Source organism: Mus caroli, unplaced genomic scaffold (genome assembly GCF_978045245.1).
Source record: "Mus caroli unplaced genomic scaffold, Mus_caroli_1 scaffold_12, whole genome shotgun sequence".
Classification (NCBI taxonomy): domain Eukaryota; kingdom Metazoa; phylum Chordata; class Mammalia; order Rodentia; family Muridae; genus Mus; species Mus caroli.
The window spans coordinates 37,129,047-37,152,916 of NW_028227267.1; the positions used below are offsets into that span (position 1 = coordinate 37,129,047).

At 41.7% G+C, this 23,870-nt stretch overlaps 2 protein-coding genes and 1 pseudogene across 3 annotated transcripts in view; 2 read left to right on the top strand and 1 right to left on the bottom strand.

Annotated features, from left to right (window-relative positions):
* The window catches only part of LOC147001755 (uncharacterized), a 347,644-nt gene that overhangs the window by 92,942 nt on the left and 230,832 nt on the right, over positions 1-23,870 (top strand). The gene's annotated exons all lie outside the window — the stretch shown is intronic.
* LOC147001757 (disks large homolog 5-like) lies at positions 2,716-7,990 on the bottom strand. The gene is made up of 6 exons (XM_085829004.1): positions 7,970-7,990; positions 7,675-7,831; positions 6,683-6,845; positions 5,443-5,574; positions 4,581-4,765; positions 2,716-2,975 (listed from the first exon to the last, which is right to left on the bottom strand). The coding sequence occupies exons 1-6, from the start codon at positions 7,988-7,990 to the stop codon at positions 2,911-2,913; spliced, it is 723 nt and encodes a 240-aa protein (XP_085685130.1). The 3' UTR covers positions 2,716-2,910.
* LOC147001758 (uncharacterized) lies at positions 8,137-18,605 on the top strand (annotated as a pseudogene).

Here is a 23,870-nt window from a genome sequence, read left to right on the forward strand (position 1 = left end):
GAAATCAAATTCTGGTCTCCAGCTTGGTTGCAATCACCGTCACTATTGTGACATCCCACGAGTTCATTATATTCATTTTCTTTTACTGTTTTGAAGATAGTATCTATAGTCCTAGCTATAGACGTGGAACACAAGAATACCAATGTCTAAACCTAGAGTTAAAGACACTCATTATCAAACAAAGTCTGTTGTGTCTTTCAAGGATATGTATTAGATGTTTCCAATTAACAACTAGTTTTCTTCAGCACATGTATATAGCATTGAGCAAGTGGTACATCATAAAGTTGCCTACCATCTATTGGACTGAGAAAGAAATTAGGGAAACAACACACTTCACAATAGCCACAAATAATATTAAATATCTTGGTGTAACTCTATCCAAGCAAATGAAAGACCTTTATGTCAGGAATTTTCACACCTGTAAGACAGAAATTGAAGAAACTATCACCAGATGAAATGATCTCCCATTTTCATGGATTAGTAGGATTTACATAGTAAGAGTGGACATCTTACCAAAGGCAATCTACAGACTCACTACAAAACATCCATTAAATTTCCAACACAATTCTTTTCAGACTTTGATAGGACATTACAAAACTCAATATGGAAAGCCAAAAAAAAAAAAAAAAAAGAAAGAAAGAAAATCAAAAACAAAAAACAAACAAAAAACCATACCACCACAACCAACACCACCAAAAGCAAAAAACAAAACAATACCAAAACCCTGTAAAACCAAAACAATCACCTACAGTAAAGGTATTTCTGGAGGCATCACCATCTTTGATTTAAGCTTTACTAGAGAGCAATAGCAACCAAACAAAGTGCTACAGGCACGGATATAGAAAGTTTGACCAATGGAATTGAACTGAAGACCCAGAAGCAAATACCCTTACCTTGATGAGAACTTAATTTTTCACCAAGAAACTAAAACTGTATAGTGGGGTGGAAAAAAAAGCATCTTCAACAAATGGCTCAGGTCTAATTGAATGACTGCATGTTAAAGAATGAAAATACACCCATATTATTCACCCTGCACAAAACACAAGTCCAACTGGATCAAAGACCTCATCTAAAACATGATATACTAAATCTGATAGAAGAGAAAGGGAGGAATAACCTTGAACACAATCACACAGGAGACAGCTTCCTGTACAGAATGCCAACAGGTCTAACACTTATAGCAAAAATTTAATAAATGGGACTTCATAAAACTGAAAAGCTTCACAATGGCACAGGTAATATCAAAAGGGCAAAAGTGCAACCTACAGAATGCGAAAAGATCTTCACTAACTCATATAACTCACCAAACTATGTATCTACAAACTAAATAAAATTTTATCCCAATTTTAAAGTTGGGTACAGATCTAAAGAGAGTATTCCAACAGAAGAATCTCACTAGGCCTAGAAGCACTTATGGATATGTTCAATATTCTTAGTCATCATCATCAGGGAAATGCAAATCAAAAGTACTCTGAGATCTTACAGGCCTCAGAATGGATAAAGTAAAAATCTCAAGGGACAGCTCATGCTGATGAAAATGTGTGCCAAGGATAACACTGCTGCTAGAGGGAGTACAAATTTGTCCTACCATATTGGAAATCAACTTGATGCTTTCTCTGAAAACAGGAAATATTTCTACCTCAAGACCCAGTTGAACTTTGCCTGGGCATATATGTAAATGATGCTCTACCATACCACAAGAACACTTGCATACCTCTCTTCATAGCAGCACCTGGATTGTGGGTGTGAGGCTCTCTGGGAAGAGCTAGAATCCCAGGACAGTGGAAAACCCCAGGAATCTTTTAGGGTGGCTCTAGACTCAAATTGGAAAGTCTGGATTCTGAACTGGCCATCTCCTGTAACCGGACAAGACTTCCAGTGGAGGGACTGAAACAACAACTCAGCCACCAAAACTTAGACCCACAATTTTTCTTGCTTTTAAGATGTGCATGGTAAAAGATGAAGTTGAATTTTATGAAAGCACAAAATAATGGTTTGCCCAACTTGAGACCCATGCCAAGAAATGGAGCCTCCCCACCCCCGACATAGTTAATGATATTCCTGTATATGTGCAGCCATGGATCTAGCATAACTATTGTTAGAGAGAAAGCCTTCACTCAGCAGCTTCTGGAAACAGATGCAGAGGCTTGGGGAATTCTGTGGAAGAGGGAGAGGCAGGGTTGAAGGAGCCACAGTGATCAAGGACACCACTTGATAACCTACAGTTTCAACAAATCTGAGCTCTGAATAACTCATAGAGACTGAACTTTGAACCAGAGAATATATGGGGGATGAACCTAGGCCTTCTCCAAAGAAGTAACAGTTGCATAGCTTGGTCTTCCCGTGGGAATCGTAAAACTAGAGAAGAGATTGTCTCTGACAATATTGCCTAACTTTGGATCCCCTTGTCTTGACTGTCATGATTTATCTAGCCTGAAAAGACAAAGATGCACCTAGGTATACTGCACCTTGATAATGCAAGGCTGGTTGTTATTCATAGGAGGACTTCTCAATTCTGAGGAGAAGGGTAGGAAGGGTGGATAGCAGGGAGCCACTGGAAAGAGGGATTGTGAAGGGAGGAGGGTGAAGCTGAGATCTGGATATAAATAAATAATTAACATTAATAATAATTTTGAAAACCTTAATTTTTATTGGTGATGAGATGTTAATAAATTCTTCCTCATACCTTTCTAATGCTAGTGAAACTGACTAATACATAGCAAACATATTCAGTTCCGTTAGAAGATGCCATTTTTTTTTTCTTTTTAAGAGAGACATGCCCCTTAGATTCACACAAAGTCCATTATTTAAGTTGTTGTTTTTGGTGCTGTTGTTGATCTTCCAGTGGGCAATCACTATTCACCAAGTGCAGAGAAGGAACACAAAGCCTTAGCCAGCTTTTTTTGACTCTCAGGCACATGGATTTGACATAGGAGCCTTTTCCTTACTTCCAGGTACCACAATTATTTGTTTTCCTACAAATAAAATCAAAACAGATAAGTATTTTTCAATCTACAAATTTTGGAATATCAGATTTTATACCATTTTTTGTCTTCTTTAGTTCTAGTGACCTAGGTGGTAGGCATGAAGATGGGCTACTATGTTTGAGGTTCTTAAAATGCAATATGAATTGACAGAGTACAATTCTCATTAAAGATTTCCTCCATTACCATTTAAGATGTTTAATGACCAAGCAAATGTATGAATATATATAGACACAATTACATACGTATATGTACAGAGACCCACAATTACATCCCTTCAAAGACACATGCACACACACATACAAAAAGAGTACATGAATACACACTTGTATAATGAAGCAACTATAACAAGCACCTACCATTACTGAAATACAAAACACACATACTAAACACCCATGGACAAGAGGACACATACACACAAATGTACACAAACACACACACTCACACACACACATAGAGACACAACCTCCGCTATGAAAAGATGGCTATGTTTCAGAACATTTCCTGTCACTTGAGGAATTATTGGGAACTAAGATGTGTAAAAGGCTCTTAGACTAACCCAGCCTCTGTGCCCTGGCCTGTACTGATTTCCTTGTCAGGAACATTTTCCATGCATATACTTGCTGATTCTACAAGTATGGTGTAAGCCTTGCACAGACAACCTGGCACACAAGATTCAAGGTCCTAGGAAAGAGGGGTCAAAGAACATCTGAAATATATTCTGCTCCTAAACCTACCTTGGCCACATCTCAGAAGACCCTGGTAGCACCAATAAAAAGAGTTAACAATGGTTATTATACAGGAACATTTCAACACGTTGCAGTTCATGTGATATAAAAATCATCTCCAATGTCAGTCAAAATGAGGCTAGTGAATTGACATGCAATGATTGTTCTGAAATGCAGCACTCTGAAAAACTCTGAGGGGGAATCTGTACTGAAGCAAAGCCAGGGCCATGACATACTAAGGAAACCTATGTCAGGAGAGGGATGCAGAGTAGGATTTTTTGAATCCTCTTGGTGAAGCCAATCAGACATACCTTGAATGTCTAGGTGGTTAACTTATGCAAGAAAGTCAAAGAAGTCTAATTTTTATTTTTAAAATATGTATATTGTGGAACTTACTCTTTTTTACTAAAGACTTTAATTATAAAACATTAAAATTAGAGGCTGCCCTACTGTCCTAGGAGGGGACTGGGCACAAGCCCCTCTGAGTGAGTTGCCATAGATCAGAACAGAGGACCTGGTTCCTAGATAATTCAGGAAGTGGCATCCTGAGGCACCTCTCCATACCATAGAGCAAGAACGTGATGGTATAAGGGGTCCAGGATCTCCTCTGCCTTATAGTGGCCAACTAGAGGTGTCCAACTGCTAGGAGGAAGAGGAGGAGGAAGAGGAGGACGAGGAGAAGGCATGGCAGTAATTAAATTTCTTGAAAAAAGGTCAAATACACAGAAAGTCTTGGTAATGATCACAGAATTGTACAACTGGATGGGACATAGAGAGCCTGCATAAGTTTCAGGACAGTTGCATAGGCTTGACTGTGTTTATGCTTACACATTAGGGCAACTTGCCCCTGATGCTTCATTCAGCCTACCTGCTGCTTGCCTGCTATATTTGTCTTTGATCTTCTGGCTGCCTTCTTTACATAGTATTTTTGTTTCTATGTTGCATTCTTCAAAGGCAATCTGCTCCCTTAGCAGCTGTCTGTTCTCCTTCTGCAACATCCTGACTTTGAGCTGGATGAGCTTAGATTCAATCAGGAGGTGGCAGTTCCTGAACCTGATCCACAAACAAAATATGATGACTCCAGGCAATATCCATCTTCCTCCCACTCCTCCAAGGACCATTCCCCTATCATGAGCCTTGATACCCAGACAGCCCCAGACAAGTATCCAGATTGTCCGTGGAGCATCACATAGAGAGAGGTCAAATCCATAGGCCAGCCACTTTCCAGAAAACCCAAGGTACTTCTGAAACCACTGACACCAACAGGGACTCATGTATCCCTCAGAAGGGAACATGGGGTCCATATGTGCTTATATGTCTACAGTATTAAAAAACCACCTGTTTTTAGGTATAGGGCAAAATTTCTCTAGGAGAGAAGACACCCAAGCAGCACACAGTCGTTCTATGTTCCTCAGGGAAACCTCATCTATGAATCTAATTTCAGAGCCCAAGAGGCTCAAGGTTGATAAATATTTCCATCATGGTGTAAACATTTTCTATCTTGAGGATACTTAGTTGTAAAGGACTATGACTTGAGGGGCTCACAGACTCTACACACTTTGCCAAAAAGAGTACAAGATGTTAAAATCTTACAGGCTTGCTTTAAACGAGATAGGCTTCCTGTTAGAGAAAACAGTATAGAACCTGAGCCCTCACTTTGTTTCAAAGACACATATGGACAGACATATCCCGTGTCTAGTTCTTGCTTCATGACCATGTTAGTCACTCACCAGTAATATTCATTTTCTTTAGTCAAGTCCTGGCACTTGTACAAGGCCTCACTGATGTCCTTGGGCATTCTCTTCAGGTCAGTCATCACCTGATCATGTTGCATCTCAAGCATGAATGTCTCAAAGTTGATCCTGTGGGAGGACATGGCCCAAGGAATAAATAATCCCGTGAACCAAGGGTACAAGGATCATTTCTATTCAAGGAGAATCATGCACTACCCCAACCCATGTATGCCACAACCTAGCTCCTTGTCACCAGTTCCACTTGGTGCTTATTAAATTTATTACCTTTGGCCTGGGGCCAGTAGAGACAGGGAAGTAATGGCAGGGAGCTCACCTGCTTCAGTTCACTGAAGAGGCTTGAAATAATAGATTAGCTCTCAACGAACTTTCCTGGAACCTGTGCAACAGGCCTGGGACCACGTTAAATCTCTATGACTCTCCTCCTGTTTTTAGACAAGGATTTGGCAATCCTTGGCTCTATTACTACAAAAATTCCCAAAGGACATAATCATATCTACAGGGAAAAGCCTTTATAACATATACCAGGAGATTCGAATGTAAGCACAGAAGTCAAGTCCTGTGCTGTTCAGAATGATCCTTCCTTTCTTCCTCACTGTTATTTCCTAGAAACTGTGTCAGGCAAAACATAATGACCTGTCACATTACATAGATTCTCCAGATGATAAGCAAACACACACACACACACACACACACACTTACACTCAATCAGAATGCTTAATAAATATAATGATGTGGCATTATCTGAGAGTATAATGAATAAAATCTGAGAAAAGCAGTGATGAACTGCAGCCAATCCCGTCATACTGAGAGGTAATATGTGGGACGAGGCCACTCCAGCTGTTGGCAGGGTCAATTGCACCCAAATTACCTCCAGATCAATTTTAAAAGGATAGGCCATAAACACACAATACCTAGCAAATCCCCCCAAACTAACACCTGTGCAAGCTTCTTAAAAGGCAGGATGAGAGCTCACACATTACTCCCTTCATCCCCAGATGGTGATTCATGCTAAAGGCTCTGATTTAGTTTTGGAGGCATCAAAATTCCTGTGACCCCCATCTCACTCCTATCTGAACTTCAAGTTCTGTGTTGAAACTCCAATCAGCCAAATGAGTTTGGATATGTGGACAGCCTGGGGTTGTAGTGTCCTGTTACGAGGGAATCTGTGCTTAACAGGAAGGTCCCAAGATAGTAAAGAAGTAGGCACAGTGACTACCTGTCATTCAAATCCTTGTTAGAGTACTTGGCCAGGATTCCCTGGAGTTTGTCTCTCTCATTTTTTATGTTCTGGAGATCTCTTTTGAGCTTCTCCAACCTCTTGTTTCTTTTCTCCTGCTCATTGATGTTGGGAGTTTGGGGTGGTGCCTTCACAACAGACCCTGTAAGTAGATAAACACTAGTAAACGTGTATAGAAAGTAGGGCAGGGAAAGCAGAAACCATGCATTGTCACACACAGAAGCCTGAGGAAGTAGAAAATCTACAGACACTGTGAATCCCTGAAAGAGCAGGAAAGCTATCTTCAAGCTGGTCTCCTCAGCTGTGTCCCTGTTCCCATCCACCATCACTAAACATATGCCTGACAACCTATTGCAATCTCCCAGGCCTGAAATTCATAATAAGCTGCTCCAGAAAGAAGACTTGGAGGGCATTTTCAGTTCATATCTTACAACTTATTCCATCCCTCTTAGCACAAGAAAATAGACAATAAACACCAGCCCCTAACTTTCCATGAGCCAACACCTTTCTAGGCTTCTTACAATGTGTGATGAGAGCTCATACACTACTACACTGACCCCAGACTGTGAATCAGTCCACATCATACGTGTTCAATACCAAAGTGTCTGAAACCTTGATACATGAGCAGGGGAATAGCCCTCTCTGTTCTTGGCATCACATGCTTATGTAACCTAGAGGAAACTGTATCAGCATGGAGTGCTTCAACACTCTTTCCTGAGAGCAACACTTTGTTAATCTCATAGAGCTGGGTCTTTGAATAATTTGCCATTCACAGGAAAATAAAGATCTCTCAGCAAATCAACTGCAGGCTTGTCAATTCCACACTGTCTAAAAAACTAATCATCAGATATTTTTGTCTCTGGCTTAACCATTAAGGAATCTGAAGGATCCAGATCAAACGCCATATTCCTGCAAGGACCAGCTCAAGCCCACATCCCCCATGTATCTCCGCAACCTTGCCCAGGTCTCACTGTGCCTTCTCCATGACCAGTTCTTTCTTGCCCTCTCCCAACATGATAGAGGGACAGTGTCCTTCTGCCTTGATCTGGTCTCAGTTTGTATTATATTCTCCCTCCAAAATACCCCGAGGAGCATGGACAACATACCTGCTTGGGAACCCATTAGGATCTAATGGAATATCTCACAGGCAACTCTTGTTACCACAACACTGGTGACATCACTGAAGATTCTAAGGTTCTCCTGGATACAAGAGATTGTCAAGGGAAGTGACTACTGATGATGTCACTGGGAATGTCCATGGCTTACCTGCTTGCCAGCTTGCCCCATCTTGACCAGTTTTTGAAGTGCCCTTTCCTGGAGTCTCTCTTTTGACCCAGGGGTTAACTCTTGGCAACTTCTCCTTCCAAAATGAGACATTTCTCTCTGCTTCACTACAAGTCAAATGATTTGAATGGGGAGATTTTCTTAGGGCCATGGCATGGGTAGCGCATCTGTGATAGGATCTAAAGCTCTAGCATCATTGGATGTGGGCGATTCTTCTTCAATATAAATCTAGTTCTGGGTGTATTCATGTAACATACAATCCTATTCCTCAGGAGGCCCTGTTTCCCAGAGGCCAAAAAGATCCTCCTGCACCTTTACTTTTATGCAAGTTGGATTATATTTTTTAGTCTGCACATGCCTTGGAAGGACACATTGTTTCACTATACTGAGCCATGTGTTTTCATTAAATCTCTGTTTTACAACCCCATTTCGTTGCAAAGAAAACTCCCTTGTACTTGGCAATAGAGGAAGGCAGATTCAGGGAGAGCATCAACTTGTAAAGTTTACATCCATTCTTCAAAAGATAAAATCCCACATTCTTCCTATCTCCAAAACAACCACACAAAATAGGCATCTGTGAATAAAGGCCTACAGGGACATTGAATTGCTGCTCCATAGTCCCATTACCTATCCCTTCTCCAGTTTCTACCTTTTTGAGTTCTCAGTTCCAGGCCTGAGACTCTTCCAGATTGGATAATGATCCTGTATTCATGAGATGCTTAAGACTCAATATAATGGATAGGCGATGGATAGGGGATGGAAAGGCCTCTGGCCCAGTGAAACCTCAATTTTAATGGATCCATCATTGCAGGAGGGGATCTGTTTGGCATTGACATCTGTTCCGTCTGCCTTCTTGAGCTGGGTGTGCTGAGTGCATGCTAAAATGATACTTAAACTCTCCAGTAAAATAGTGGAAAAATCATGTAAAGCCTTTCCAAATTGATTATGTTGTCTTGTCTACCTTCTTGAGCTATGTAATATCACTATGACAAGGCTCCAAAGTGTCTGGGGGGATGGTGGGGTAGTCAGAAGCCCAATCTGTCTCTCAGGTCGTCAGATGAATAGCCTTTATGGAGAACTGGAGAAAATGGGTAATGAAAAAGCAATAGTTATAGATTGGATAGCTGATTATCTCTGAGCATGGAAAGCAATGCAGCATGCATTCCAGTCAAATAGTATTGGGATGAATCCCTCCCTGTTTTTGCGTACAATAGGCCCAAAGTAAGAAGGAGGCCCATCCACCTTTTCCTGCACTCTACTAAGTGTTTTGTAGTGTTTCCATTAATAAAATCTTCTTTACTGCATGAGACCCGAACTCTGAAGTCTGCATGCACCATGAAGTTTCCCATCTATCCATAAATCATTCAGTTTATTGACAAGTCTTGTCTATGAATTCTTTGGTATGGTTTGACACAATTCAATGGGACTGGTAAAACTTTTGGTCCAGTATCTGGAAGAGCTTTTCAGCTACTCTTTGAGAAGTATCCTCTTCTTTTTATTTTATTTTATTTTATTAGATATTTTCTTCATTTACATTTAAAATGCTATCCCTAAAGTGCCCTATACCATCCCCCTGCCCTGCTCCCCTACCTACTCACTCCCACTTCTTGGCCTAAAATCAGGGCAGCTATTCTCAAGATAGGATATCATTCCCAACCATTGTGGCTAGTCATGTACCTCAGCACATACTGCAGTCCTACTGGCTCTGGATGGCATAAGCTAGTCAGCCATGCTGTGCTTGGAGGGCATTGTCAGCTAGTATCTGATGTGATGCAAGTAGGTCCTGGATTCCCTAGTGCTTAGCACCACCAAGCTGTGATTGCCTATGTTCAAGATGAAAGTAGTGAATGAATGAGAACTTGGAATATCCTTTCCTTGATTTTTGCTATCAGGCATACATGGAACTTAAAGCAATACACCAAGCATGCAGTGTAGTAAAAGCCTACAGACATGGACTCCTCATAGAGGACCAATTGTGTGTCTGTGTGTGTGTGTATGTGCTTGTATCCCCCATGGGTCTATGCATCCTTGGAATCTGGAGTCTACAGTGGGGCCTGTTGCAAGGTGATGCTGTCTCCATGTGCAGGGAGCCCCACCTTAGTCAGCACTGCTCTTTGTCTATATGTTCACCTTGGTGGCACATTCAAATTACATGAGGATTATATATAGCAATCCTGATACTGAGTCTCCTCCCTGCAAATACTGATTTTTTGCTCTCGGTAGCTGTGTAGCAATAAGAACCTACAACTGAGAATTTGTGTTCTGAAGATATATTTTTGAAAAAAGTGGTAACAGGGTTGAGGTGGGCCAGGACCTGTGGCACTGACTTCCTGGGAACTTTTTAGAAGGGTAGTCTTTCCTTCGAGGTCCATGAGGGAGGTCTTGAAGCCCTTAATCCCTTACTAAGGAACCCCAACCTGTGTTGTCCTGGCATCAGGATACTGAGTTTAATAAGCAACAGAAGGTCTCAGTATATAGGAGGCAGAATGTGACATCCACTGCATGAGGGTAGTCCAGGACATAGCCTGAATTCACATGATCCTTGAAGCCTGTGTCATGGAGTAACTTCAGTGAGTAGAAGAATGGGTTAGATTTATTTCCTATACTCAAAGCAGACAGCAAAGGATGAAAGTCCTCTATGCATTATGAAAACTACTCAGAAGAGGGTGCTAGATCCTCATTATCCAAAGTATCCAGAAGATGGGATAAGACAGATTGCCATCCAGTACCAAAGACATCCAGAGAGCATCTTAAGATCAAAGTCAGCTTGTGGTATAGCCCTAGGAGCAAGGAGGAGGAGTCTGCTGCCTGATGCCCTCTTCTGACAGTCAGAATGAAATTAAGGAGTTCTTGTACAGCAGCTGCAGCCTTGACAATTCCTGCTCCCTGTCAAACAAACTGCTCCAAGAAGCTCCAAGCTCCTGATTCTATTACTGGAATTCCAAGCTCAAGCCCACCTTCTCTAGGAAGCTCCCTCTTTCATGCCCAGGATTCATAGTGACTTCCCCAGGACCATTAATTCTTTCTCTTTAACACTAAGACCAAAGGCCATCTTGTGGCTGCCTCTTTCTGGTCTTTGTATGTTCATTGTTCTCACCTCCAAGAAGGCTGCTCAGTTTTGTCAGCATGTCTAAGGATGAACCTTAAAGGTAGTTAATGAATGCTCCAAGAGCAGTTGGAGTCACCACAACATTAGAAACATCACAGACAATGCCAGGGCTCTCCAGGTTACAATACAACATCTAGGGAAGGGACTTCTGATGTCACACAGGACAGCTCTTGCCTTCCTGCTGAGTACCTCACCCAAATTGACCTGAAGTCAAAGTGGCTTTTCCAGAGAGTGGGATAGATTGCCTTTTGGTACTCAAAATATTAAAAAGTGGCTATCAATCACCTTCCAATGCCAAACGTATCCAGAAGAGATCCTTTGGATCCCCATGCAAATCCACATGAAATACCCAGACTCCAGAATAAGATACTAGGCAATATACAACATATCTAGATAAAGTGTGATAGATCCCCTTGCAGTACTGAACCTATCCAGAAGAGGTTAATACACGTCCAGCCAGTTTCTATGCTATGAGGACTGACCTGGACAGAATGGAAAATGTCACAACTAATGACCAATATATGGTTATGTTGTCCAGGTGTTCTGGAAGATGTTATGTGAGAATTGCAGCCCAGCTGGTTATTGCAGGAAAACAAAAACTGGAGCAAGGATTTGGTTCATGTCCTGAATCTTATTCTACAGAAAAATTTTAGCAACACTAATACATATTAGCAATGACCAATAGCTGTAAGGGAAGTAGTGTTATACTCTAAGCATACATCAGTGACATATAATAGTGTGTTAGCTTTTTAAATGTGGAAAAGAAAATGCAGATGAATGGGGAATTATGTAGAATTGGAGAGATGAAAATAAGGCATCTATTTTGAGGCAGTAGGCATTTGTGGTGCATGATTTTACCTGAATCTCCCAAGGACAGCATGGTGTATGGAGTGAGGTACAGGTACAGAACAGCTAGGAATAACACACAAAAACACTGTCTCAAAACCACCATGAGAGAGAGAGAGAGAGAGAGAGAGAGAGAGAGAGAGAGAGAGAGAGAGAGAGAGAGACAGGAGACAGAGAGAGAGGGACACACACACACAGAGAGAGAGAGAGAGAGAGAGAGAAAGAGAGAGAGAAGAGACAGAGAAAGAGGGACAGAGAGAGAGAGAGAGAGAGAGACAGAGAGACAGAGAGACAGAGAGAGACAGACAGACAGAAACAGACACAGAGACAGACACAGAGACAGAGACAGAATGAGACATAGAATGAGACAGAGCGAGACAGAGAGACAGAGACAGAGAGACAGAGGCACACAGAAACATAATTTAGGGACACAGAGACAGAAAGAGAGACATAATCTCACTCTGGTCTAGACTATTCCCATGAGGAGAACACAAGAGGTATTCATCTACCTTGCATTACTAATAAGATCATACATTATTTGAACATAAACTGAGTCATGGACTGAGTTGGGAAAGGTACAGCAGATCTCTGCTTTGCACACAGAAGTTTCAGTCTTGACAATATCTCTGTGAAAAAAAAAACGTTGTTCTCATCACACTCAGAAGAAACTTTTGATACAAGATGGCACCCACTTATGGGTTTCTAAAAAGGAAATCTAGTTTAGTTCCTTAACTTGATAAGAGGCCTCAACCAGAAACACACACCACACTCTGTTCCTTAGTCAGGAATCAGGAGCATTTTCTTTACAGAGGGAACTTTGACAGAGGATTTCCATCATTGGTTCCATTTAACCATTTAGGTCCAAGAAAAAGAAAGCAACATTCTTTTTCTTGGTGGGGAAAATTAAATCATCGTTACACAATGATATCATTATTTACATACTAACTTAAGAGAAGGTAAAGATAAACTATTTTAGACTTGAAATACTTACTAATTTTAGAAATGAAGAAGTGGTTCTTAATTATTGATATTCAAATATTTAGGATGGCTTTTGGGATCCAAAGTCAACCTTGACCATGTTAGTGGGTTGTGTACAAGACCAGCCCTGGCTACTTAAGACTATCTAAAATCAGTAGCCTGTCTCCCACAACCATATTGCAAATACATAAGCCACATGCTATCCTGCTCTCTGGTTGGGAAACTATTCTAGGGAACCATTTGTTTTGAAGGCTTTTGCAAAAGGCAAGAATTTACTCTGATGACATTATCTAACCCACATTGCCTTCCAAAGGCCTCATCTTTAATACCATAAATTGTTTCCACTCTTTTGCTACCTCACAATGAGGCTCAAATTTCAAGAAGAGATTTTTCTGGTGGGTGAGGGAAGACTTTGTTGAGACCAAAACAGGTGAGAGGAAAAGCCTGCCAGTGTCCTGACAGCTGGGAAGAGACAACCCTGAGAAAATCCTCCACCATGATAGATAGTAGCAGAGAGAGAAGTGCTGGGTGTATAGGTCATGTAAACTTCTGAATCAAGTGCGTTGTTCTTAATAAATAATGGAGAACTCATGAATGTCAGCTCAGTGTGGCCTCTCAGGACCTTTAGTGACTGAGCCATCTACTCCTTTCCTGTATGAATGCACCAACTATGAAAAATTGAGTTTTTTACTCATTTTTAGCAAAGGTTGACTTCAAGAAATGCCCGAGTACCTCTCCTCCCTGCTCCTTTCTTGCTGAGCCAATGTTCTCTGGATTGTTCATTGACTCCCCAGGATCAGTCTGGACTCAATATATTTCGTCCTGATCTGTCTTCTAAGCTGTTTCAACATTTGATTTCTGTGCCCATAGACCTTGTACTGAGTCTCAGTTCACACTCCAATTCCTAGAGATTTTCCCAGCCTTTCACTGTCATAGAAGTATGCAAAGAATTCATTCACTGCTTTTTTTTTTTACATTAGAACTTCATAAGTTTTAATTTTTATTCAAGGGAAAACAAAAAGTTACATAATTTGACATAAAATTCTTCCCATATGACACATATCCTTTATGTAACACTAAACTCCCAGTTTAGAGTTTAAATTCATGAATTCTAAGAAATTCACAAAGATGATTTTGATTTGCAACTGTGGAATATGACTGGCAGTATCAGTATAAAAACACTGGGTCCAGCCATGAGTCTTAAATGCTGTGTTTTCATGTGAAGGATATTCAACAAAGGAGTCAGACTTTGGTTCAGTTTGTAAACTTTGCACAAATTTTGTTATGATCGCCTGCTGACAACAGAGGAAGATACCCATACACAAAAACAACCTTATAGTTTATTAATTATTATTGTTTTGTTTTGTTTTTCTTTCTTTGTTTTTTTTTCCCTCCAGAGCTGTGAACCAAACCCAGAGCCTTGTGCTTGCTAGGCAAGCACTCTACCGCTGAGCTAAATCCCCAACCCCTAGTTTAATATTTTAATGCAAGCCATTGTAACTCTTTGGGTCTGAATTTTTAACCAGCTGGTACTTAATGTGAACCATAACCAGGGAAAGTACACAATGCTAAATTAACATAAAACATAAGTTGCAGCAGAAAAGAAAAGAGGACACCAAGAGAGGTAAAATCTGATACAGTCAGCTTCATTGGTTTGGGGGGTTGTTTTTGACATTGCCCAGGTGATTTTGTAATCTAAACCATGACAATTGTCATCTGCTTGGCAACAGTTGTTTTCTAACACTATAATTAAAAATACTACATAGTATAGAATAAACACTCTTTTGTTATAAGCTATTTGCCACTTACTATTTTTTTGAATTAATTATTTACTTAAATGAATGCATGACACCAAGTGCTTATTCCTGCAGCTATTTATTGACTATTATTTTTAGATGAGATAAGCATATTAATTACCAGCAAATAAATTGTTTTAAAAATCATTGCTAAGTGTGAACAGTCATCAAAATGGGGGAGGCTCTCACTTGTATCTTTGGCTAAGAGCCTAGTGATTGGTAGTAATGCTTTTATAAGTATAAAATCTAATAATTTGCTTTGTGTATGTGATACATCTTAAACCATAAGTAAAATTTGCTCAGAAACTGGGTTTTATTTTAGAAGATGCGCTCAAAAACAAAATGTGTTTTATAAGTTAAGTTTAAAGGCACATCATTGCTCTGTTTTATTATTTTAAAAAATTACTACAATTCACCTGTAGTAAAAAACCGTTTGCAGTTTTCTATAGCAACTTTTATTCCTTTAACCTTGCTTCATATTGCAACAGAATTAATTTTAAAAAGGAAAAAAAAACCTAGGGTGAAATTAGTAACATGGTCTAATATAAAAAAAAATCTTAAAAGCAATATTTCCAATTTAAACAGAATTTTGTTGATTTTTCTACAAAGTACAGAAATTGCCCCTCCTGTACTTTTTTCTCTCTCTTGCTTTAAGATGTTTAAAAGTTTTGAGATCTACAGATCTAGATTTGGGGAAATATTGAATTATTTTCAAAGACAGCTATTTTCTTTTACTCCTTGTAGAAAGACTTGAAGACCTTTCCTCCCCTTCACCAAAATTCTCATTCTCACCTAAAGTAGCTGCATCCATTTTTTTCTCAGGTAAAAGAGACATTCTTACAAAGGTTCAAATCTCAAAGTCCCCAATAAAGTACTTAAATTGAGCACTCTTCCTTATGTGTGCACGTGTCTGTTATTTTGCAGTAATTTTTAATACTGAAATTGAATCTTTTTAGCTCTCCAGAAATACCTTGGTGAGCCCTCAACAGTTTCTAACCACTTAATAATTGTGACCCCGCCAGCCCCTTCAAATAGATCCTTAACCACAAGTGTGCTTGGCCATTCCCAAACCATAGCCTCTGTCCAAAAAGAAAAGATAGAGTTTTGTGAGGCAGAAAGGAAGTGAGAGAAAACAAAACAAATGTAGCTCAAGCTGAAAGTGAAAAGTGCTTGGACAGAACAGATTGGTATTTTCTTTTCTGCATGGCATCCTGCCAATCTTCTTCGCCCCCACACCCCACTCCTCAATAAGGTCCGGTTTTTGCATGTAAGAAAATGTTGTTATCTGCCACACCACGGAACCCCCATAAGTACTTTGCTTTATTTTGTTTTCTTCTGTCCTCATCAGACTGATAACCTTCACCCATCCTGTCAACACCCCAACTCTGGGGGAACTTAAGTGTTGGTGGAAACCCTGCAGACCCCCGATGCAGAATCCCACTGGATGCCTTTCATGCCACTTATTTTCAGTAGCTAGATTCCCCCACTAGAGTGGTTGCAGTGAGAACTGGAAATTTTCATTTACCTTTTCCTGGCCCTCCAGGTCCCCAGTTCTGAGCTGCTCACTGGGGAACACAGCCTTGCTTGCTTGCTCCTGAAGGCTTTAATTTGCATGCTCACCCCCAGGTGGTTCTCAGAGGCTAGAAGGTCCAAGCCCCTCTGTCCTCCACTCGGGCCCCCAGCCAGGGCTAGAGCCAGAGGCCCCTGAGCCTTCTGGGTTGCCCATGGGCAGTGCACTCTGCTGTCCCTCCGCCCTCTCTGGCTGTGCCAACCCCCTGCCCGCAGAGTGCCACTCACCTGGGCCACAGTAGTCACTTACCTGCTTCTAGGGGCAAATGCCTGTGGGGGCAGACAGACACTCCAGCTTCTCAGGAGGCCGGCGCCCCTGGCCCACAGGAAAGGGGCCAAAGGGGCCAAAGTGGGTTGAGGGGCAGGGGTCCCGGCTAGGATCCCAGTGTGTGAGAGTAAAGGGGTGTAGGGGGCTGTGTGGCCCCTCGGAATCTACTTGGGTTAACATTGGGACTGGGTAGGTTATGGGGGCCACCTGGGGGGAGCTAGAGGTCTCCAGAGGAACCTCCCACAGCGGGGACACCCTGATACCAGGGTCCTATGCCAGCTTGAACAGATTTCGTGCATAAAATACTCATATGTTCACTTTTCATCGAGCTTCCCCAAACTGACTCTACTTGGACAGTCACATTTAAAATTGAACGTGCACCATCTGGGTGGGATTCTGTGCTGCAGAATGTGTTTCCGTGCCCCCACGTTTATTTCCCCTGTGCAAGTTCCCTCTGTAGCCTCCCGAGGGGTGTGGGTATGGGCCCCATCTTCCCAACTAAGGAGTAAAAACCTTGGCCCAGGCTTCCTGCTGGTGACCCCTCAGGTTCATTATGCATGGAGTAGTGCACACAGCCCACCATGGTTTAATCCCTGCAAGTGTGCACTCTTGCTTCATGCCCCAAGTTTACTTTTCTTATTTAAAGCTTTGCAGTTCAAATGCACACCCTGGGCAGGAGCAGCCCAGGGCCTGGGGGCACACTCATCCTGTGCATGTGGGCTTTATCTGTGCGGGGGCACAACACTTCTCCCCTTCCAGGGCTCCTTGCTCTCCTACCTCTAGTAGCCCCAGCACTCCCCTACCAGATGGTCTATCCTCCCAGAGTATCCTCCAGGGAGGTCCTCCAAGTCAGAGGCAGAATTTGGTCTCCCACTAAGCTTGCCATACCCCAAAGACCATTTGTGAGAATGAGTCCCTTTCAAATGTCTCCCTGTAGAAAACCGAAAGTAGAAAGAAAGGAAGCAATCTCTGAGCAGATGTCTCACACCCCTATTAGCATACTTGCAGCATTGGGTTACAGGGTCCCAGGAGCCCCATCCCTGTTCTGTGGCCCCACACTGGTGAACCCCAGGTGCTTTCATGCCAGCTTCAGATCTCCCCCAGGTCGCCCCATACCCCACACGACTAGGCCCCCGGAGTGAGGGAGGGCAACGGAGAACAACTATGTAGGTATAAATATTGAGCCATAACATTGATGCTCCGGGCGCCTCCCCTCCCCTGTGCTCTGGGTACACTCTGGGCTGCTCAGCATGCCCCCTCTTGTCCTGCTGCCTCCTGCCTGACCCTCATCCCCCAGGGGCCCCAGCAACCTTATCCTCCGAAGATTGCATGAGCCCTGTTGGGGAAGAAAAGTAACTTGGTTTTTCTCCTAGAAACCCAGCCTGATTAGGGAGCCAGGGCGAGTAGAGGGGAGGAGAAGGGAGCTGGTGGAACCCGGTGGAAGTCTCCAGGGCAGACTGATCACGATTTCTCCTCCTGCCTCCTCCTCCTAGGTGCAGAGATTGTGGGCAGACTCTGTAATCACTGAGGAGGGTGAAGAGGTGGGATTGGTGCTCTCCGCAGTGGCAGCGGCCCAGCACAGAGACTTGGCTAGGTGGAGTTTCCTGGAGGCTGCACGAGGCTTGTGCCCAAGGGCAAGGAGGTTGGTCAGTCCTGCCCTGTGGCCATGATTCCGACTCCAGGCATCCCTAAGGCCTGTAAGGCAGGAGTGCACATCCTGGTTCCACTGTGCTGCACCGATAGCCTGCAGCCAGCATGGAGAATGACAGCCTGAGTTTCACCTATCAGCAGTATGAGTGCTTGGAGGAGATCTGCTAAGGCACCTAAGGGTAGGTGTTCAAGGCCCGCTACCTGAAGAAAGGTGGCTGCTTCAGGACTCTGAAGCTCATATGAGTGCAGACCAGCTAGGAGGACATCCGGCTCTCCACCATCCGCTAGGTGGCAGTGCTAAGGCACCTGGTGAATTTGAGCACCCCAACTTGGTCAGGTGAGCCAGGAGCCCTGGCTATGGGGTCCAGGAAGGTGCTGGGCAAGGGGCTGCTGGTGGCCTAACTAAAGTTAAGAGTTGAGTTTCCCCAGATAAAACCGGTGACCCTGCTAGACAGCGCAGAAAAAGAGACCAGCTGTGGCTTCCAGGCAGCCAAGCTATTCTGAAGAGCTTTCCTCTGCCTGCCCCAAGGGGTCCGGGGATTGGGTGTCTTTTAGGGACAAAACCAGACAACCCCAGAAATGACCCTCCAGCCCTTACTTAACTTTCCTGTCCTTGGGGGGATTTTTGAGAGACAGAGTGAGATAGTTATCCAACTTGCAGATAATTAGACCGAAACTTTAAGGGTGGAGCATAATGTAAATAAAGTTTAAGAAAATGCAGAAATGTGCAAGAATGTGTTTACCAATCACACCCACAGTGGTGACTTTTTTTTTTTATATATATAATTGTAAAATGGCTTCTGATACTCTTAGAAGTTCAGAAGTTTAGACTCTGACACCTGGTGTTAAATATTGTTTGAAAAATGTCTTTCAAAGCTGGGTACTGGGAACACTGAACCAGGGAGATCCAAAGTTCAAGACCCTCCCGAGTTACAAAAAACCCTGTCTGAGAAAAGAAAGGGAGGGAGAGTGAGTGGTAGGGTGGAGGGCAATTGCTTCTGAAAAGGTTTTCTCATTGTTTCATTTAGTATCTGTGGACTGGTATGATCTAACTTAGAATGCCTTTCTCACAGGTAAGATGTGAGTCTGCACTTAGATTCTAAAGCCTCTGTTTTCCCTGGAAGAGTTGTGCAGGTGGGTGGCACTCCTAACCCACTCTCCTGTGATTGAAGAGAATGGTGTTTTCTTGAAGATGCTGGGATTTCCCCATTGTGCATTTTCTCATTCTCTCTTTTAAACATATGCATAGCTGGAAGTTAAAAGGGAATGCACAGACTTTTCTACAAATTAGGTAATGAGTTAACATTCTCAGGTCTTCTTTTTAGAGAGATGATCTTGGCATCTTCATCCTGTCTTCTCATTCCTGTAGGGATTCCTTACAACAAATATGTGCCTACTGTATGCCCTGGTGCGTCCCAGGCTTGATGAGCCAATAGTGTCCTACACACAGATTTGCTCTACTTTTATGGTTCGTAATCTTGAATTCTGGAGCCTTTGTCAGAATAAGACTGTGCGGCCAGAGTGTTCCCATTCCACAGGTGAGTTCTGTTTGTCATCCTTGTAGACTGTTTGAATCTATCTTTGGAGAAAGTATTCCATGGCCACTGTGTACTCCTTGAGATTCGTGTTTACTCCTTCAGGTTAGTCCAGCCTTGAGTAGACTTTGAAGGTACAGATAGAACCAGAGGCTGATGAACACCTCTTCCAAATGACTAGCTTGTCCAGTCACTGGTTTTTAAGCTTTTCCCATGTTATTTTATTTCAGGATTATCAAATTGACTCCTTTTCTTTGATTTCTGGAGGTCATCTGCAGACTTTGAATGATAATCCCACTCAATCTTATATAAAAGCACTAAGGTTAGTTGTCCTGAAACTACTTAAGCAGCTACTCAACATCCTGTAGGAAGACAAAACACGAAATTAAGTTCATATAATAGCGGACAATTTACTCCAAAAGAGAGAGCAGGGTTTGTAGACAAGAGCAAACAGCCAATAAGGCTCAGAAACCAGTGGGGCTCTACAGTCTGGAAATGGGACAACAATGTATGGTACCGTGCCATTCCTGACAGACATGGTCAGAATTCCTCCTCATCCTTAGGGAATAAGCCACCTCCAGATGAAAATTAAAATTGTTTCCTTCAACTACCCTCCCCAGCCCACAAAGAAACCTGTCTTGATTTATATCAGGACAACCAGGTTAGGAACATTAGCCAAAACCTTCTCAAGTCTCATAATCTCTGGATAATTTAGAAGTTCAGTTTATTTATTATTTTAAAAATATTTTTAAATTAAGTATCTTCATTATTTACATTTCAAATGTTATTCCATTTCCTGCTTTTCCCCCTAAAACCCCCAGTCCCATCCCCCCTTCCCCTGCTCACTATCCCGCCTATTACAGCTCCCTGGTCTTGGCATTCCCTTACACTAGGGCATTGAGCCTTCACAGGACTAAGGACCTCTCCTGCCATTGATGACCAACAAAGCCATCCTCTGCTAAATAGGCAGCTAGAGAAATGGTTCCCTCCACGTGTACTCTTGGGCTAGTGCTTTAGTCCCTATGATCACTGGAGGTACTAGTTGGATCTTATTGTTCCTCCTATGGGGCTGCAAACCCCTTCAGTACCTTGAGTCCTTTCTCTATCTCCTCCATTGTGGTCCCTGTGATCAGTCCAATGGTTGGCTGAGAGCATCCTCCTCAGTATTTGACATGCACTGACAGAGTCTCTCAGGAGGTAGCTATACCAGGCTCTGGTCAGCAAGCTCTTGTTGGCATCCACAATAGCACCTGGGTATAGTGACAGTATAGGGAATGGTTAGACAGATGGAGCAGTCTCTCAGTGACCTTTCATTCAGTCTCTGCTCCACACTTTGTCTCTCTGTCTCCACCCATGGGTATTTTGTTCCCCATTCTAAGAAGGACCAACATATCCACACTTTGGTCTTCCTTCTTTTTGAGCTTCCTGTGGTCTGTTAATTGTATCTTCAGTATTCCTAGCTTCGGAGTTAGTATCCACTCCACGTATAAGTGAGTGCATAACATGTGTGTTCTTTTGTGATTGAGTTGCCTCACTCAGGATGATATTTTCTAGTTCTATTCATTTGCCTAAGAAGTTCATTAATTCACTGTTTTTAATAGCTGAATAGTACTCCGTTGTGTAAATACATCTCATTTTCTCCATCCATTCCTCTTTCGAGGGACATCTGGTTTCTTTCCAGCTACTAGCTATTATAATAAGGCTCCTATGAACACAGTGGAGTATGTGTCATTATTACATGTTGGAGCATCTTCTCGGTATATGCCCAGGAGTGGTATTGCTGGGTCCTCAGGTAGTACTATGTCCAGTTTTCTAAGGAACCAGGAAACTGATTTCCAGAGTGGTTTTCAATCATCAGTGGACTCATTTCCCAAATAAAATGACATAGACTAAAAGACTGGAAAAGTAAACAGCACCCGGGATTTTGCTGCATACAGGATATGCACCTCACTGACAAAGACAGATACTATCTCGGAATTAAAAGCTGAAAAACAATTTCCCAAACAAATGTTCCCAAGAAATAAGCTGAAGTAGGCATTCTAATATCGAATAAAATGGACTTTCAGCTTAAAGTTTTCAAAAAATGTAAGGAGAGCACTTCATATTCATCAAAGGAAAAATCTACCAAGATAAACTCTCAATTCTGAACATCTATGCTCCAACTGCACAGGCAACCAAAGCCATAAAAGAAATTTTACTGAAGTTCACAGCACACATTGTAACTCACACAATACTCAAGGGAGACTTTAGTACCCCACTCTCATCAATGGTCAGATAATGGATAGAGATTCTAAACAGAGACACAGTGAACGTAACAGAAGTTATGAAATAAATCAATTTAACAGATATCTATACAACATTTCATCCTAAATCATAAGAATATACTTTCTTCTCAGTACCTCAGGGCACCTTCTGCAAATTTGACCGTATAATCGTTCACAAAGCAGGCCACAACTGATTAAAAAAAAATTGAAATTATCTGATGCAACCGATCAGATGACCACGGTCTAAGGCTGATCTTCAATAACAACAAAAACAACAGAAAGCCCACATACACATGAAAGCTGAACAATGCTCTCCTCAATTATAACTTGGCCAAGGAAGAAATAAAGAAAGAAATGAAAGACTTTTTAGAATTTAGTGAAAACGAAGTTACAACACACTCAAACTTATGGGACACAATGAAAACCATGTTAAGTGGAAAACTCATAGCTCTCAGTACTTCCTAAAAGAAACTGGAGAGAGTATATACTAGCAGCTTGACAGAACATCTGAAAATTCTAGAGCAAACAGAAGCAAATATACCCAAGAGGAGTAGATGCTCTGAGATAATCAAACTCGGGGCTGAAATCAAGCAAATGAACAAAAAGCACTATACATGAATCAACAAAACCAGAAGCTGATTTTTTGAGAAAATTAACAACATAGAAAATCCCTTATCTAGACTAACCTGATGGCTCAGAGACAGTATCCAAATTAATAAAATCAGAAATGAAAGAGGAGACATGATGACAGAAACCAAGGTAATCAAAAAAAAAAATCAACAAATTCTACTACAAAGATGTATTCAACAAAACTGGAAAATATGTATGATATGGACAATTTTCTTGACAGATACAGGCAAAATTAAATCAGGATCAGAAAAAACCTATGAACTGTCCCATAACCCCTAAAGAAATAGAAGCAATGGGTAAAATCTCCCAACCAACAAAAGCTGGGGACCAGATGTGTTTAGTGCAGAATTCTTTCAAACCTACAAAGAAGACCTAATACCAATTCCCTTCAAACTATTCCACAAAATACAAACAAAAAGAATAATACCCAATGTGCTCTATGGAGCCACAGATACACTGATACCAAAGCCACATAAAGACCCAACAAAGAAAGAACTTCTGAATTTCATTTATGGATACCAGTGCAAAATTATGCAATTCACTTCTCAAAAACCAAATCCAAGAACAAATCATTAAGATCATTCGTCATTATCAAGTGGACTTCATCCCATGGATTCAGGGATGCTTCAATATACAGAAATCCATTAGCATAATCCACTATCTAAACAATCTCAAAGAAAAACACTACATGATCATTTCATGCTGAGAAAGCATTTGACAAAATTCACCATCTATTTATGATAAAAGTCTAGGGAAGATCAGGAATTCATGGCCCATACCTAAACATAGTAATATCAATATACAACAAATCAGTAGCCAACATCAAACTAAAGGGAGAGAAACTGGAAGCAATCCCACTAAAATCGAGGAGTAAACAAGGCTGCCCTCTCAGTCCCTACCTATTCAATATTGTACTCAGAGTCATATCCAGAGTAATTAGACAACAGAAGGAGGACAAAGGGATACAAATTAGAAAGAAAGAAGGTAAATTACCACTATTTGCAGGTGATAGGATCATATACTTAACTGAACACAAAAGTTCCACCAGAGAATTCCTTCTTTTTTCTTTCTTCTATTTTTTAATTTTTTTTCCTTTATAATTTTAAACTCCAGATTTTATTCCTCTCCTGGTCCACCCCCATACCATATCCCATACCTCCACCACATACCCCTGTGCCACAGGATATCCCCACCCCCACGCCCACCCAAACCAGAACTTTGAACTCTCTAGGGCCTCC